Source organism: Pseudochaenichthys georgianus, unplaced genomic scaffold (genome assembly GCF_902827115.2).
Source record: "Pseudochaenichthys georgianus unplaced genomic scaffold, fPseGeo1.2 scaffold_1397_arrow_ctg1, whole genome shotgun sequence".
Classification (NCBI taxonomy): Eukaryota; Metazoa; Chordata; class Actinopteri; order Perciformes; family Channichthyidae; genus Pseudochaenichthys; species Pseudochaenichthys georgianus.
The window spans coordinates 1-19,105 of NW_027262264.1; the positions used below are offsets into that span (position 1 = coordinate 1).

Consider the following 19,105-nt stretch of genomic DNA (forward strand, 5'->3'; position numbering starts at 1 on the left):
ACCTTCTTACATGTTGAACACAAATACCTGTACTTTCTACTTCTTACATGTTGAACTCAAATACCTGTACTTTCTACTTCTTACATGTTGAACTCAAATACCTGTACTTTCTACTTCTCACATGTTGAACCCAAATACCTGTACTTTCTACTTCTCACATGTTGAACTCAAATACCTGTACTTTCTACTTCTTACATGTTGAACTCAAATACCTGTACTTTCTACTTCTCACATGTTGAACCCAAATACCTGTACTCTCTACTTCTTACATGTTGAACACAAATACCTGTACTTTCTACTTCTTACATGTTGAACTCAAATACCTGTACGTTCTACTTCTTACATGTTGAACACAAATACCTCTACTTTCTACTTCTTACATGTTGAACACAAATACCTGTACTTTCTACTTCTTACATGTTGAACTCAAATACCTGTACTTTCTACTTCTTACATGTTGAACTCAAATACCTGTACTTTCTACTTCTTACATGTTAAACACAAATACCTGTACTTTCTACTTCTTACATGTTGAACACAAATACCTGTACTTTCTACTTCTCACATGTTGAACCCAAATACCTGTACTTTCTACTTCTCACATGTTGAACCCAAATACCTGTACTTTCTACTTCTCACATGTTGAACCCAAATACCTGTACTTTCTACTTCTTACATGTTGAACTCAAATACCTGTACTTTATACTTCTCACATGTTGAACTCAAATACCTGTACTTTCTACTTCTTACATGTTGAACTCAAATACCTGTACTTTCTACTTCTTACATGTTGAACTCAAATACCTGTACTTTCTACTTCTCACATGTTGAACCCAAATACCTGTACTTTCTACTTCTCACATGTTGAACTCAAATACCTGTACTTTCTACTTCTCACATGTTGAACTCAAATACCTGTACTTTCTACTTCTTACATGTTGAACTCAAATACCTGTACTTTCTACTTCTCACATGTTGAACCCAAATACCTGTACTCTCTTCTTCTTACATGTTGAACACAAATACCTGTACTTTCTACTTCTTACATGTTGAACTCAAATACCTGTACGTTCTACTTCTTACATGTTGAACACAAATACCTCTACTTTCTACTTCTTACATGTTGAACACAAATACCTGTACTTTCTACTTCTTACATGTTGAACTCAAATACCTGTACTTTCTACTTCTTACATGTTGAACTCAAATACCTGTACTTTCTACTTCTTACATGTTAAACACAAATACCTGTACTTTCTACTTCTTACATGTTGAACCCAAATACCTGTACTTTCTACTTCTCACATGTTGAACCCAAATACCTGTACTTTCTACTTCTCACATGTTGAACCCAAATACCTGTACTTTCTACTTCTCACATGTTGAACCCAAATACCTGTACTTTCTACTTCTCACATGTTGAACACAAATACCTGTACTTTCTACTTCTCACATGTTGAACACAAATACCTGTACTTTCTACTTCTCACATGTTGAACTCAAATACCTGTACTTTCTACTTCTTACATGTTGAACCCAAATACCTGTACTTTCTACTTCGTACATGTTGAACACAAATACCTGTACTTTCTACTTCTTACATGTTCTGGGTACTTTTTACTGAAGTACATTTCAAAGCCCTCTTTACTTTGACTTGAGTAAAGAAGTTTAGTCAGTACTTCTACTTGAGTAAAGGAAGTGTGTACTTGTACCATCTCGGCTCGTTGGGTTGGTCGTTAAAGATGCAGTCAAATTGGAAATGTAGCTTTGACAAAAATACAATGTGTCTACGTTGTTTTGTTTCTCTGACTTTGCTAACAGACTTTTACAACGTCAGCTAACGACGGCTATTTCTTCGAAAGGTAACACTTAAATAACCTCTGTTTTCCTCTCTCAGCCCAAGAAGAAGAACACGACAGCGTACCAGGTGTTCTGTAAGGAGTACAGAGTCAACATTAATGCAGAGCAGCCGGGACTAGGTGGGTCAAATCAGGACTGCGTGTGTACGTGACGTATGGAAGCTTTTTGGTGGACTAACTCAAATTCAAAGAACATTTAGGCAGACATTTTCTTTATTCACATTTGAAAGTCTAACATTTTTTATTATCAGTGGAAACTGGAGTTTTTCATTTTTAAATTGTAAGAAAATGTGAATAAAGTTTTATGGAAAAAAAATGGAAATGTAATTTTTTTTTTTTTTCATTTGGGTTACGGATCTTAAAATGCGAAATTAAGTTACAATAATTAAATTACAATTGAAATATTTAACATTTGAATATAGTCATATAGTCCCTCTTTAAAAAAAAAAGTGCAATTATTATTTTAAAAGTTTTGTCGCAGAATGCCCGTGCTAATAGTTTGAATTGTTATTGCATTTCTTTTAATTTTAATTCAAATTTTGACCAATTAAATGTATATAAATATTTAAACGGCAATGAAAATACGAGTTAAATCTTAATTTATAATTGAATCTGCTAAATGCTTCCATAGTAATTAAACCAATTGTCCTAACATCACTTTATACACATTTTAAATATTTTGCTTTGTGTCTGATCCGCAGTCTTTGGTGAGCTAAGCAAGAAGCTGGCGGAGGTGTGGAAGGCGATGCCAGAGAAAGACAAGCTGGTGAGTTTTTTAATAGAATAGATCAATAGAATTGGGAGGGATGAAACCTTCTTTAATGGTCACACATGCAGAGCACACAGTGGCATGTGGGGGTGGGGGGTGTCCGGTGCCTTGCTCACGGGCACCACGGCAGGGCAGGAGGTGAACTGGGACCTCTCCAAGCAGCAGTCCACACTCCATATTTAGGTCTCGTCGGGGACTTGAACCGGCGACCCTACGGCTCCCAGCCCCTACCGACTGAGCCACTGCCATATTAACTAATGTTAGCACACGTTTCTCTGTTAAGCCTCTTCTGATGTCGTGTTGGAGCTTTAACCGTGTTCTCTGTGTGCAGGTGTGGAAGCAGAAGGCTCAGTATCTGCAGCACAGGCAGAACAAAGCAGAGGCAACGACCGTCAAGCACAAGAGCGCCCCCGAGGGGAAGAGCAAAGGTAGCACGCCGACGTTATGGTAACACTTTAGATTCATGTACACATATTCACCATCAGCTAGTTGTTCATTAATATGCATATTAAAGCCAAACTACTAGCTTATTAGGGAGCATATTCTGAATTAGAAATACCTCATGTCTTGTTACATAAGAGTAGATAATATTTGATAGGTGTTATTATGGGATAGTTACTGTTCTTGTGCTACTGCATATTGAGCATATTAAGACCAACACTCATGTACAACAACTTCCTTACGTACAATGAATCAGCACTAATTAGAGGGTTATCAGTTAAAAACTCTTAACTAATGTCTTAGTACTTGTAGAATAAGCTCATGAAGAATAAGGCATTAATAAGTGTTTAATAATGACTGATAAAAAGCCAATATACTGCTAATAATCATGTTAATTAACAACTAGTTGACGGTGAATTTGTGTACCTTATTATAAAGTGTTACCAACTTTACTTATACATTTTATATTGTTGCATCGACTCAGTTGTCTTGTGTCTTTTCTGTCGGAGAGAAACCATTATTTATTTTATTCTTATTATCATACCTTTTACCTCCTTAGGCGCGTTCACACCGGAGTACTTTTCCCGTTTAGTTCCGATAGTTCCTGGGAGTTTGCGTTCACACCAAAAAGAGAACTTAGTTCATGAGAACTTTTCCCCCCCTTTTTAGTGCCTGCTAGAGAGGTGGGACTTTCCTGGGGAGAAAGAAGTTCCCATTTCTGATTGGCTGGGCGGATTGCAAACCACGCCCCGAAGTTTTGTGAAGCCGCCATTGTATTTGCTGGCATTAGCATTAGCATTAGCCCAGCGCAGAAACGCAGAGAGACTAACTTATGGCAACACAAAAGAAAACATGGGAGCGGTGGAGATGAGGAGGTGTCGGCGTTCTGGCGATTTACTCGGAAGGCTTCAGTAGAAGCTGCTGGGACTCCCAGCAGCTTCTACTGAAGCCTTCCCCAACTCCGGGGACTTCCGGCCGGGGACTCCGGGCGGCAGTATACGCCGTGAAGTGGTTTGCGGCCTGCCAGTAAACCCAAAGCAGAAGAAGAAGAAGTGACGTCAGTGGCTTCATTTGCGTAATCTTCCCTCAGGGACTTATGCCGGTGTGAACGCGATCTGCTCTCAGTTCCATGGGGGAACTAAGTGCTGGGAACTAAGTGCTACAAAGTACTTGGTGTGAAAGCGGCTAATGTGTCTATTAACCTGATAAAATGTTATATTTTGCTGCATGTACCTTAACATCTAATCTGAGGGGAATTTTTTTTTTTTATTTAGCGATGTTATAGCACTTTGAGCCGCATGTCTTGTATGAATAGTGCTATATAAATAAAGCTTTATTATTATATTTTATAGCACATCTCATACCCTCAAGGTAACACAAAGTGCTTCACAAAAATAAAAACAATTCTATCTCTCCCTTCCCAGTTCATGAACAAAGCAACACATAACCTTGTGATTTATAAAAACACTTGATAGCAACGGAAATCAACTAACAGGACTGAATTATAACAAGTGTGCTTGTTCACTAAAGTAATAGGAGCAGGAACAGGGATGGTGTCCCCCAGCAGAGCGCCTGGAAACCTCTCTCTGTCTCCGGCTAGAGTTCCTGAGGTGGATCCCATCGATGCAGCCGCTCACCTGCAGCTGCTCGGAGAATCCCTGTCTCTGATTGGCCATCGGCTGCAGGAGACTGAGGTGAGTCTGTCACAAGGACAGGGTGAGGAAAATATCACTCTTGAGCTTCAGCCTCAGGATCCATGTATCTGTGATCCTCTCCAGAATGGAAGTAGTCATCACATACAGAGCACCAACTAGTTCCTGAACAGTGTCCTTCACACGCTGTAATCAGCAGCGAACCGCTTCAACACATGTATTTCGGTTTATTCACGGCATTCATTTTGTTATTCTACACTATTGTTGTTTTATAGTTATTAACCCAATTTGTGTTCTTTGAAATTGAAAAGGATATCGCATTGTGTTTGTTACTTTCGTTGCAGTTGTATTATGTCTTAAGTGTAATTTTGCTTGGCTTCCTATTTATGGACATGCTTTTATTTTGAAGGAGAGTTAGCGCTGTTGACAGGAAGTTGTTGTTGCTATGGAAACAAGGTGACGGAGATTAACGGAGAAAAATAATATCTACCGTACTTTTCGGACTATAAGCCGCGACTTTTCCCCCCATTTTCTTTGTCCAGCTAACGGCCACTAGGGAACCTCCTAGATCTATGGATTTACAGGTAAAATTAACCACCTTTAACTCTATGGGCTCTAGGACCGGCCCGCGCCGGCCACCTTTAAGCGGCGGGCTCCAGCAGGAAAAGCTGGAGGCCGGAAAAGAGTGAGACAGGTAGCGCGCCAAAGTAAAAGTGGAACCGAGAGACAGAACGAGAGCAAGACAGACGGACACTTTAGCTGCTGCGGCTCATATGCAGGTGCGCTTTATAGTCCGAAAAGTACGGTACATATAAAGACGGAGAAAGTAAACGATAACGTTTATGGTTAAGTGTTAGCACCCCCGAAGAGGCACAAGCTCTTACGTTGATATTGGAGAGTTCAATAAATTCAATTTGAAGAAAAAAAAATATCCGAATAGCGAATAGTACTCCAACGAACGGATATTCGGATATTCGGGTACAGCCCATGTACACGGCTACAGTTGGGATACCTTTGTTGTGATGTGTACTCTGATATCGGAAGAGGACATTCAGTGTTTTCCCAACAGACAGGAAAACATTCCATGCCGACTGCAATAACTCTGTACACCAAATCTTCTCAATACAAGCGTCAACACAGTCGTTAAAATCTAACGATAGGCTTTCAACAAAGTTCACAACAATCACATGATAAGTTGTTGATGTATTTTATGTTTTCTAAAAACAGAAATGTATTATTTCAAAACATTAGACTTTGAGATAAGGGAACCAAAATGGCAAAAATTATCACTCACTCAGTTTGCCTCTACATAAAAACCAACACATACGAAATAGTCCAAAACATTGACATAATAAGAAAGAAACTTGAATTCCTTTGCTATGCAGTGAGTCTGATATTCCTTCCTGCTTCGTATGTTGGTCAACTGCAGTGTTTCTTACTCATTCTGTATATTTGACTGCCTGCTCTTTAGGCGCTCTACGACTCGGCATGTTAACCTGCTGCTGTAACGACAACATTTCCCAATGTCGGATCGATAAAGTCTCCCCTTCTCTACATCTCTGTGTCAGGGCATGGTGGCGGTGTCCGGCAGCCTGTCTGTCCTCCTCGACTCCATCCTGTGCGCTCTGGGCCCGCTGACCTGCCTCACTGCTCAGATACCGCAGCTCAACGGCTGCCCTCGAAACGTCCTGGTAAAGTACAACGCTTAATATAAACATGTATATATAATTGTATGCAGGTGTTTCCAGGTTTTTACACTTCATATATGTTCACTTTTATTGCTGTTATCTAACAAAGCTCTCTCCTCTTGTTTTCTCCGACAGTCTAATACGCTGGACAACATCGCCTACATCATGCCGGGGCTTTGAACGAAGGCTCATCGAAATCTGACGTCAGAAATGCTCCGATTTGACCCTCTGAACTCTTATCTTAGCCGCTGAAAAGCCGGATATTTTTTAGCGTCAACATGTTTTTAAAGTGTATTTTTGTAAACCTTGTTCTCTTAATTTTTCAAATTATTATTTTTAAAACATTTTACTGAGCATGTTGATCTCCGAGCTTAGTTTTAATGTTACTGTACAGGTGTGTGTGTGTGTGTGTGTGTGTGTGTGTGTGTGTGTGTGTGTGTGTGTGTGTGTGTGTGTGTGTGTGTGTGTGTGTGTGTGTGTGTGTGTGTGTGTGTGTGTGTGTGTGTGTGTGTGTGTGTGTGTGTGTGTGTGTGTGTGTGTGTGTGTGTGTGTGTGTGTGTGTGTGTGTGTGTGTGTGTGTGTGTGTGTGTGTGTGTGTGTGTATTTGATTTTTTTACTGAAATGTACAGGAGTGTGTGAGTCATTCGGTCATCATCAACATAATATATTTAGTTGTTCTTTTACCGTGTAAAAAGTGTTGTTTTATACATTTGATATTTTACCGTGCATACAGCATTTAGACTTCGACTGCTCTGTAGAAAAGTGATAGACATCGTGTTTAGGTTGAACCGGTGAGGAACTGTAAGGCATTTAACAAAATGGAACCAATAAAACTGTTCCTAAATCCAGCTTTGATTCTTTATTCGACATACGGCGGGAACTCAACTTTGTTTCCGGCTGAAATACTTCAACGCGTTTCTAAATGTAATGTAATTGTAATGGCTTTGGTGATCTTCAGTGTTTCTGTCGACATGAACGGCTTCATTTCAATTTCCCAGACAAACGGAGGAATTTCTGGTTCATATTATCGACCCACTTGGGAGAGTTCAAATCACTACTGAGGACTTCACAGGCTCTCAAGGCTCCATCACTGTCCTGTCATGTGACGAGTGTTGCCTAATATAAGGTCTGTGGCCCTACAAAGGTACGTCATGACTCAGGTCTGTACTTGAGTAAAGGTAGAAGTACTCAGATGTTGTACTTGAGTAAAAGTAGAAGTACTCAGATATTGTACTTGAGTAGAAGTACTCAGATCTTGTACTTGAGTAAAAGTAGAAGTACTCAGATCTTGTACTTGAGTAAAAGTGGAAGTACTCAGATCTTGTTCTTGAGTAAAAGTAGAAGTTCTCAGATCTTGTACTTGAGTAAAAGTAGAAGTACTCAGATCTTGTACTTGAGTAAAAGTAGAAGTTCTCAGATCTTGTACTTGAGTATAAGTACTCAGATCTTGTACTTGAGTAAAAGTAGAAGTACTCAGATCTTGTACTTGAGTAAAAGTAGAAGTACTCAGATCTTGTACTTGAGTAAAAGTAGAAGTACTCAGATCTTGTACTTGAGTAAAAGTAGAAGTACTCTGATATTGTACTTGAGTAAAAGTAGAAGTACTCAGATCTTGTTCTTGAGTAGAAGTACTCAGATCTTGTACTTGAGTAAAAGTAGAAGTACCTATACCTAGTTCCTATGTGTCTTGTACTTGAGTAAAAGTAGAAGTACTCAGGTCTTGTACTTGAGTAAAAGTAGAAGCACTCAGATCTTGTACTTGAGTGAAAGTAGAAGTACCAGAGTGTAGGAATACTCTGTTACAGTGAAAGTATGACAATACGACACCCTCTGTCCCTAGACCCTCTGTCCTTAGACCCTCACATCGTACAAGGAAAAACTTCCAGAGAAAACCCACAGTTTAAGGGAACATGGGAGAAACCTCAGGGAGAGCACCAGAGGAGGGATCCCTCTCCCAGGACGGAGATGCAATAGATGCCGTGTACTTAACACTTCCCACTGTGACTAAAACTCTGTCATACTGGCAAAAAATATGCCTGTTTATTTGTATTAAACCATTATTTTGGGAGAGGATTAGGGCCACATTTTTCGGGATGTGACCAAAAGTACAATATTGTTTTTGAATGTTCTGAGATGAAAGTCAGAATTCTGCTATTTTCAGGAATATTTAAAAAAAAAAAATGCAGGTTTTTTTTGGTAACTTTTACGTACATAATGAATACATGTATTTTCAAAATAGACATACAAGTCTTCTAACGTTTGTCTTGTGCAAGGCTTTTTTAGGTTGTGTTCTGAAATGATAAGGAACTGTTGAGTCATTTTTAAACACCGGTCCCTCCCTGGTCACCACTCCCCGGGTTGAGCCTCCTCTCATCGGCCGCGGATGCAGCTGCTGCGTTCAGCAACCAGGAAGTGTTATCCTCTGAATCAGCTGTAAACACGGAGGAGCAAGATGTCATCAGCTGCTGCAGGTAGAATGGGATGTGTTTTTATATTTATGTTAAGGACTTTATTCTATCTGTGAGGCAAAAAATAACCATAAGGATAAAAGGTCGCTTCGTGTTTTCTGAGTGTTTGAGTTTAGAGACAACAGCTGCAAAGGGCGATGCCTCTTCTAAAAATAGTGAAATCGTTACAGTTTCATGACATATCATTAAATCAACAACATGTATCTCTTAGCACAGGTTTAACGAAGTGCATTTACTGTTCTGTACTAATTGTTGAGGTTCTTGTGCTTTACTTGAGTATTTCCATGTTAGTGTTCCACTGCAGTTCAGAGGTAAATGGTGTACTTTGACTCCACTACATGTATTTAATACCTTTAGTTACTTCTCAGATCTGGATGAATGATGGTAAATATAATCAAGTGTTGAATCAGACTGTAGTTCCACCTAGAGTAAATCCACCAGCTACCCTGCAGTCTACAAAGTACTTCAGACTAGCTGCACCTTCACCAGCTCTGAGAACACTTTCATGATCAATCATTATAAAACACATCATATATATTATTCTGAAATGGACCAATCTGCACAACGACTACTTTCACTGTCTTTCACTATATTTAGATGAGAATACTTTTCTACTTTCACTTGAGGAACATTTTGAATGCAGGAGTTTTACTGGAACAGAGTATTCCTACACTCTGGTACTTCTACTTTTACTCAAGTACAAGATCTGAGTACTTCTACTTTTACTAAGTACAAGATCTGAGTACTTCTACTTTTACTCAAGTACAAGATCTGAGTACTTCTACTTTTACTCAAGTACAAGATCTGAGTACTTCTACTTTTACTCAAGTACAAGATCTGAGTACTTTTACTCAAGTACAAGATCAGAGTACTTCTACTTTTACTCAAGGACAAGGTCTGAGTACTTCTACTTTTACTCAAGTACAAGATCTGAATACTTCTACTTTTACTCAAGTACAAGATCAGAGTACTTCTACTTTTACTCAAGTACAAGATCAGAGTACTTTTTCCACCTCTCACATGTCACTATTGACTTGTTCATTGTGTACAATGTAGCTGTCTTCTCTTCTCTGTTGTAGTAAAGAAAACATCCAAAACACACATTTAAAGTTTATTATTTAAAGTATTTTTCACAATTTTAAAGTTTGAACACTTAATATACAATGTTTTTCATCATATTTAAATAAAATAAAGCTACATGATAAACAAAAGCTTCAAAAATCTCCCCCAAAGATCCTGACGGGAGCTCTGTTCACATTGTGTTTTTAAAAATGTACCATTGCTACTTCTGCATACGTATAACATCCGAGTCCTTCTTCCAAGTACAAATACAACCAAAGACCCGGTAACGGGAGGGAATAAGATTACAAAGTGTCGTAGCCCACGTCATATTCTTTCAGTTATCCCTGTATCATCTGTATACTGACCTGTCTTTGTCTTTATTAGGATCCCCTTTAGCACTAGCATGAGCATTGGCTATTCTTCCTGGGGTCCTCACACACTCAAAACATACATAAACATACATACAACCAAATTAAATTAAAACAAAACAGCTCGTAATTTCATGCAATTTACAGTGAAATGAAGTGAAAACTAAAATGGTCATCTAATTATCGCCATCCTAAGGCCAAACAAAAGTAAGTGTACATAATAATATATGCATACATAGCCACAGGCACAGTTCAAATGTACTTTGTAATACTTAAATAATTTTTTAGCAACCTTTTGAAATGTACTTGAGAATGTTCCTGAATGATGTGAACCGGTAGAGAGTTCCAGCTGATCACGGCTCTGGACTGTTCTCTGTCCCATATTTAGATTTGGGTAATACAAACCTTCCTTCTATCGTATGTCGTGTTTGATAGTTATGTTGTGCATATTGCGCTATAAACCTTTGTGATAATATACCTGTGTTTATTTGCATGCTTATTCATTTGATTGTACACTGTATCTGCCACCTAGATCAGTGTTTCTCAAACTTTTTCATACCAAGGACCACTTAACCAATAACAAAACACTCGCGGACCACCTAACTCCACAAATATCCAAAAACACATCGTTTTTTACAAATCGCCTGAAGATTGTACAAACAAGTGGCAACATGTGTGAGGAAGGTGTTTATCTGGGCTATATCATGCAATCAAAAGTGAAACTTAAGCTCGTTCCATTGCGGAGATATTCCCGCGAGAGTGCGAAAAACTTAAATAAATGTATTTATTTCAAATGTGAAATTTTACCAATATACTCACGGACCACTAGGGGGCGCTCACGGACCACCAGTGGTCCGCGGACCACACTTTGAGAAGCACTGACCTAGACTGACCGTGTTATGTATGTGTATTGTTTGTTATATTTTAAAACTTCATTACAAATATTGCAAAAACATTTTATTTTTTTAAATAAAGTACACAATAAAAGCCTTAATAGCGTTGTCTTCCTCTCAGAGTTGAGGCTGGTGGTGCTCGGGAGGGACGGAGCAGGAAGGAGAGCAGCGGTCTGCTCCATCCTCGGCCTGCAAGACTCTGAGCAGGGCAGCGAAACCCCCGTCATCCAGGAGAGCAGCAAACACAGAGGAGAGGCTGCAGGAAGACAGGTACACACACACACACACACACACACACACACACACACACACACACACACACACACACACTGCAAAGTAGACAGGTGGGATGGAGACAAACACAACCATAGGATCAATTACGGTCCCCTACTCTTTTTAAAGGTCACCTAATATGCAAAATCCTCTTCCTCATGTCTCTTCTTCATCAACATGTGTCCCCTCTTCTTCATCAACATGTGTCCCCTCTTCTCCATGTCTCTTCTACATCAACATGTGTCCCCTCTTCTTCACATCTCTTCTACATCAACATGTGTCCCCTCTTCTTCATGTCTCTTCTACATCAACATGTGTCCCCTCTTCTTCATGTCTCTTCTACATCAACATGTGTCCCCTCTTCTTCATGTCTCTTCTTCATCAACATGTGTCCCCTCTTCTTCATCAACATGTGTCCCCTCTTCTTCACATCTCTTCTACATCAACATGTGTCCCCTCTTCTTCATGTCTCTTCTACATCAACATGTGTCCCCTCTTCTTCATGTCTCTTCTACATCAACATGTGTCCCCTCTTCTTCATGTCTCTCCTACATCAACATGTGTCCCCTCTTCTTCATGTCTCTTCTTCATCAACATGTGTCCCCTCTTCTTCACGTCTCTTCTACATCAACATGTGTCCCCTCTTCTTCATCAACATGTGTCCCCTCTTCTCCATGTCTCTTCTACATCAACATGTGTCCCCTCTTCCTCATGTCTCTACATCAACATGTGTCCCCTCTTCTTCATGTCTCTTCTACATCAACATGTGTCCCCTCTTCCTCATGTCTCTTCTACATCAACATGTGTCCCCTCTTCCTCATGTCTCTACATCAACATGTGTCCCCTCTTCTCCATGTCTCGTCTACATCAACATGTGTCCCCTCTTCCTCATGTCTCTACATCAACATGTGTCCCCTCTTCTTCATGTCTCTTCTACATCAACATGTGTCCCCTCTTCTTCATGTCTCTTCTACATCAACATGTGTCCCCTCTTCCTCATGTCTCTACATCAACATGTGTCCCCTCTTCTTCATGTCTCTTCTTCATCAACATGTGTCCCCTCTTCTTCACGTCTCTTCTACATCAACATGTGTCCCCTCTTCTTCATCAACATGTGTCCCCTCTTCTCCATGTCTCTTCTACATCAACATGTGTCCCCTCTTCCTCATGTCTCTACATCAACATGTGTCCCCTCTTCTTCATGTCTCTTCTACATCAACATGTGTCCCCTCTTCCTCATGTCTCTTCTACATCAACATGTGTCCCCTCTTCCTCATGTCTCTACATCAACATGTGTCCCCTCTTCTCCATGTCTCGTCTACATCAACATGTGTCCCCTCTTCCTCATGTCTCTACATCAACATGTGTCCCCTCTTCTTCATGTCTCTTCTACATCAACATGTGTCCCCTCTTCTCCATGTCTCGTCTACATCAACATGTGTCCCCTCTTCCTCATGTCTCTACATCAACATGTGTCCCCTCTTCTTCATGTCTCTTCTACATCAACATGTGTCCCCTCTTCTCCATGTCTCTTCTACATCAACATGTGTCCCCTCTTCCTCATGTCTCTACATCAACATATGTCCCCTCTTCTTCATGTCTCTTCTACATCAACATGTGTCCCCTCTTCTTAATGTCTCTTCTACATCAACATGTGTCCCCTCTTCTCCATGTCTCTTCTACATCAACATGTGTCCCCTCTTCTTCATGTCTCTTCTACATCAACATGTGTCCCCTCTTCTCCATGTCTCTTCTACATCAACATGTGTCCCCTCTTCTCCATGTCTCTTCTACATCAACATGTGTCCCCTCTTCTTCATGTCTCTACATCAACATGTGTCCCCTCTTCTTAATGTCTCTTCTACATCAACATGTGTCCCCTCTTCTCCATGTCTCTTCTACATCAACATGTGTCCCCTCTTCTTCATGTCTCTTCTACATCAACATGTGTCCCCTCTTCTTCATGTCTCTTCTACATCAACATGTGTCCCCTCTTCTTCATGTCTCTTCTGCATCAACATGTGTCCCCTCTTCTCCATGTCTCTTCTACATCAACATGTGTCCCCTCTTCTCCATGTCTCTTCTACATCAACATGTGTCCCCTCTTCTCCATGTCTCTTCTACATCAACATGTGTCCCCTCTTCTCCATGTCTCTACATCAACATGTGTCCCCTCTTCCTCATGTCTCTACATCAACATGTGTCCCCTCTTCCTCATGTCTCTACATAAACATGTGTCCCCTCTTCTCCATGTCTCTTCTACATCACCATGTGTCCCCTCTTCTTCATGTCTCTTCTACATCAACATGTGTCCCCTCTTCCTCATGTCTCTACATCAACATGTGTCCCCTCTTCTCCATGTCTCTTCTACATCAACATGTGTCCCCTCTTCTCCATGTCTCTTCTACATCAACATGTGTCCCCTCTTCCTCATGTCTCTACATCAACATGTGTCCCCTCTTCTCCATGTATCTTCTACATCAACATGTGTCCCCTCTTCTCCATGTCTCTTCTACATCAACATGTGTCCCCTCTTCTCCATGTCTCTTCTACATCAACATGTGTCCCCTCTTCTTCACGTCTCTTCTACATCAACATGTGTCCCCTCTTCTCCATGTCTCTTCTACATCAACATGTGTCCCCTCTTCTTCATGTCTCTTCTACATCAACATGTGTCCCCTCTTCTCCATGTCTCTTCTACATCAACATGTGTCCCCTCTTCTCCATGTCTCTTCCACATCAACATGTGTCCCCTCTTCTTCATGTCTCTTCTACATCAACATGTGTCCCCTCTTCTTCACGTCTCTTCTACATCAACATGTGTCCCCTCTTCTTCACGTCTCTTCTACATCAACATGTGTCCCCTCTTCTTCACGTCTCTTCTACATCAACATGTGTCCCCTCTTCTCCATGTCTCTTCTACATCAACATGTGTCCCCTCTTCTTCATGTCTCTTCTACATCAACATGTGTCCCCTCTTCTTCATGTCTCTTCTACATCAACATGTGTCCCCTCTTCTTCACGTCTCTTCTACATCAACATGTGTCCCCTCTTCTCCATGTCTCTTCTACATCAACATGTGTCCCCTCTTCTTCACGTCTCTTCTACATCAACATGTGTCCCCTCTTCTCCATGTCTCTTCTACATCAACATGTGTCCCCTCTTCTTCATGTCTCTTCTACATCAACATGTGTCCCCTCTTCTCCATGTCTCTTCTACATCAACATGTGTCCCCTCTTCTTCATGTCTCTTCTACATCAACATGTGTCCCCTCTTCTCCATGTCTCTTCTACATCAACATGTGTCCCCTCTTCTTCACGTCTCTTCTACATCAACATGTGTCCCCTCTCCTTCACGTCTCTTCTACATCAACATGTGTCCCCTCTTCTTCATATCTCTTCTACATCAACATGTGTCCCCTCTTCTTCACGTCTCTTCTACATCAACATGTGTCCCCTCTTCTCCATGTCTCTTCTACATCAACATGTGTCCCCTCTTCTTCATGTCTCTTCTACATCAACATGTGTCCCCTCTTCTTCCATGTCTCTTCTACATCAACATGTGTCCCCTCTTCTTCATGTCTCTTCTACATCAACATGTGTCCCCTCTTCTTCCATGTCTCTTCTACATCAACATGTGTCCCCTCTTCTTCACGTCTCTTCTACATCAACATGTGTCCCCTCTCCTTCACGTCTCTTCTACATCAACATGTGTCCCCTCTTCTTCATGTCTCTTCTACATCAACATGTGTCCCCTCTCCTTCACGTCTCTTCTACATCAACATGTGTCCCCTCTTCTTCATATCTCTTCTACATTGAGTTCTTTGTAACCAAATGTCTCTCAGAGGGGCGTGGGGGAGGGGCTCCTTGTCTTCATCTAAAGTAACAGACAGAGAATCAGCTCTTTGGAAACAGGGCTGAAACAGAGGGGATTATGGGTAATGCTGCAATGATCTGTTTGGTGTTTCAGCCAATCAGAGACAGGCTCTCTGTATATCTGAGACCTGTGATATATTGATGAAGAACAGGATAATAGGAGACGCTTAAGGGTTTGTTTGTATTGGGCCTGTAGGATCTGAATATATTGTGCTCTCCTCTCTCCTCTCTCCTCTCTCCTCTCTCCTCTCTCCTCTCTCCTCTCTCAGGTGGAGGTCGTCTCCAGCGGGTCGTGGTTCGGATCCGGCTGCGACCCGGAGGAAAGACGGAGAAACATCTCTTCCTTTATCTCCCTCTCCTCCCCCGGGCCTCACGCCTTCCTGCTCTGCCTCCCCCTGAACCAGTCCTCTGACGCGGAGGCGCTGGTGCTGCAGGTCCTGGATCAGCTGCTGGGCTCCTCTGCCATCAGAACCAGAACCTTCATCCTGTTCACACACACCGAGGAGCTGCAGGAGGACGAGACGCTGGAGGAATATCTGCTCACCTGGCGCAAAGACCTGCTGCAGCTGGTGGAGAAATGTGGAGCGCGTTACCACACCTTAGAGAGAGGGGAGAGGGCTGTGGAGGAGCTGATGGAGAAGGTGGAGCAGGTGGAGAGGCAAGTGACGCCCAACATTAGCCGCCTTTAGCTTAGCGGTGGTGATGTGAAGTCATGTGACCGTGCTGTAGTTCCTTTATAGCCCAACATTAGCCTCCTTTAGCTTAGCGGTGGTGACGTGAAGTCATGTGACCGTGCTGTAGTTCCTTTATAGCCCAACGTTAGCCGCCTTTAGCTTAGCGGTGGTGACGTGAAGTCAGGTGACCGTGCTGTAGTTCCTTTATAGCCCAACATTAGCCGCCTTTAGCTTAGCGGTGGTGACGTGAAGTCATGTGACCGCGTTGTAGTTCCTTTATAGCCCAACATTAGCCGCCTTTAGCTTAGCGGTGGTGACGTGAAGTCAGGTGACCGTGCTGTAGTTCCTTTATAGCCCAACATTAGCCGCCTTTAGCTTAGCGGTGGTGACGTGAAGTCATGTGACCGCGTTGTAGTTCCTTTATAGCCCAACATTAGCCGCCTTTAGCTTAGCGGTGGTGACGTGAAGTCATGTGACCGCGTTGTAGTTCCTTTATAGCCCAACATTAGCCGCCTTTAGCTTAGCGGTGGTGACGTGAAGTCATGTGACCGTGCTGTAGTTCCTTTATAGCCCAACATTAGCCGCCTTTAGCTTAGCGGTGGAGACGTGAAGTCATGTGACCGTGCTGTAGTTCCTTTATAGCCCAACATTAGCCTCCTTTAGCTTAGCGGTGGTGACGTGAAGTCATGTGACCGTGCCTTTTTGTTGAGGGAACGGAGGGAATGCTAACCAGGGTCAGACTATAAACATTTTTAAAATGTATATGTAATTTCCAGAAGTAAAAAAACTAACAAGGTCACATGACTTCACTTCACCACGCTAAGCTAAAGGCAGCTAATGCTGGGCGTGATAACGTTTCCTTGTTTCAGCTTGTGTTTTTAAAAATGGATTTAAAAGTAGTAAGAGTTGCAGTGGACCTTCAGGTTTCTGGTAGTTTCTTCCAGGCTATATGGAGCATAATAACTGAACGCTGCTTCTCCATGTTTAGTTCTGAGTCTGGGGAGAAGCACTTCAGCTGTGATCTGTACCGGGAGGCGGAGGAGAGGGTGAGGAGGAGGCAGGAGGAGATGGTGAAACAAAGGAAAGGAGACGAGGAAATCACAGAGGAAGACATGTTGTCGGTGCGTGACGAGGCGGAGAGGAGCGCCGGGGACCTGGAGCTGGATGTAGACCACCTCTTCCCCTCTGAAGTCTCCCCCGATCCTCCCTCTTTCCTGTGGGGACTGTGGGAGAAGCTGATTGGCTGGGTGAGGTGGCTGCCCACAGTGGTCCGCAGGGAGGCTCTGCTGGGGGCTCTGGTGAGGCTGTTTGTGGGGGGGCCGGTCGGGGGCATGGTGGGGGCCACGGTGGGGTCAGTGGCCACGGAGGTGGGCAGGAGAACCCCGAAAACGAAATGAGAGGTAGACAGTGTTATTAAAGACGCACCTTAAAGTCATTCACTGCAAACCAATGTGTTAGCATGCTAGCAACTGTTACAATGGAGAGGTGCAGGAAGGAGTCGGTATGAGGCCTTTGGTTAACACAAGCTGAAGAGATGTTACGTTTTATTCTACGACATAAACTACATCAGTAAATACCCCACTGGTGGATTTAAAAATGGCGGCACTAACAAGTGTCTAAATGAGACGACTAAACTTCATCACGCCCACGGTAGCCGCCGTTAGCTTAGCGGTGGTGACGTGAAGTCATGTGACCGTGTTATAGTTCCTTTAACGTAAGCCTTTTACTTAACTGACTCACTTCCTGGTTTTAGGACTCATTCCTGCACCACTTTATAGTATTTATGCTTGCCCACTGAGCTCTACTATTTATGCTATATATTTCAGAACGGGTGCCACTCTGTCATAAAGAAGTTTTATCTGCTTTATTAATGGTTAATAAATATATATTAATAAGGACAATGTGTGGGTTGCCAGGTTGGTAAAATAAATTCCCTTCAGCTGGTGTATATTTTCCCAACTGGGCAACACACACATTGTCCTTATGGGAGCATTCATTTTCAATCTGCCATCAAAGCGTTATCATGCATGGCACTGCACTTTGTAAAGATGCAATACTAAGAAACGTCCACAGGGGGGCGACACTGACCTTTATACCAAAGAAGTTTTAAACGTGTGAACTGAGATAAACTTATGTACTGCTTACCAAGCAAATAAAAGCTGCTGTTTCGACTCAAGTGAAATGTTGTGTGATGTTAATGGGGTGGATGGCCCTCTCTCACATATTCCTGCAACAATCCGCTGCTAAATACTTTGCTTTGTTCGTGTTAAGAGTTTTTACAGCAAGTTACGGACACACAAAAGTGGACTGCAGGTTGTTGGAAACACTTTTGATTCACGATACATCCACATAATGGAGACATTGACTATTATAACGTTTTAAATGTTTGAGCTGCTCGCCAAGTAAATAAAAGCTGTTGTCTCGAGTAAATCATGTTTCAGTGTCATGAAGAATTCTCTCTAACTGTAAGAGTTCGGCAAAGACCATCTTTAAAGACTATTCTACTTATTCTTTCAAATTGATATTTACATAAACTCCAGAATTAATTACGTGCATGTAGTTTACACGAAGTGCATGCTACAGACTGACTCTCCTCTTTACATATGGAATTAGTACACGATGGCACTTATTGGCACTTGCTGCATAATGCAATACATAATGTGGTGATGTATGAATAGCTGCAGGATCCACCATGTTGTCCTGGAAAATCAGCTCTGGTTTCCCGAGACTCGTTGTTCTTGATGTTTGGAAACTCGGGAAGATTAAAATGTATCGCAGCGTTTCATCCTGCTAGCTAGCCAAACCCGTTGTTCCACTTTTGTTTGCAACTGTGAGGGAACACAGTAGCTTTTGTATCCGAATCCGTCCCGTGTCCTCTCCCCAAGTCTCCTCCGTACACATTAATGCTTCCACATTGATCTAAATGCATGATGGTCCTTAACTTCAAAAATGCGATTAGATTAAAATATACCAAACATTAAAAAAGCAGCTGTTGTGAGTAAAATGCTGGACTAGTCATTTTTCAATTATCCTTGAACTTAAAGCCAGCTTCAAGCTCCACTGCACTTCTTTCCTAAGATGCA

General features: G+C 41.9%; 2 protein-coding genes across 2 annotated transcripts; both read left to right on the forward strand.

The window, feature by feature from the left end:
• Positions 1-1,897: 1,897 nt before the first annotated feature.
• On the forward strand, positions 1,898-6,713 carry LOC117441011 (HMG box-containing protein 4-like; the record flags this gene model as incomplete). Its single annotated transcript, XM_034077207.1, has 6 exons — positions 1,898-1,979; positions 2,561-2,625; positions 2,960-3,056; positions 4,600-4,763; positions 6,290-6,412; positions 6,545-6,713. Coding segments are annotated over 6 exons (576 nt in total), but the record flags the coding sequence as incomplete, so codon positions are not given.
• Positions 6,714-8,772: 2,059 nt separating this feature from the next.
• On the forward strand, positions 8,773-18,198 carry LOC117441012 (GTPase IMAP family member 7). The gene is made up of 4 exons (XM_034077208.2): positions 8,773-8,880; positions 11,322-11,470; positions 15,618-16,006; positions 17,011-18,198. Exons 1-4 carry the CDS (start codon positions 8,862-8,864, stop codon positions 17,417-17,419), a joined length of 966 nt encoding a protein of 321 aa, XP_033933099.1. The 5' UTR covers positions 8,773-8,861; the 3' UTR covers positions 17,420-18,198.
• The last annotated feature ends 907 nt before the right edge of the window (positions 18,199-19,105 follow it).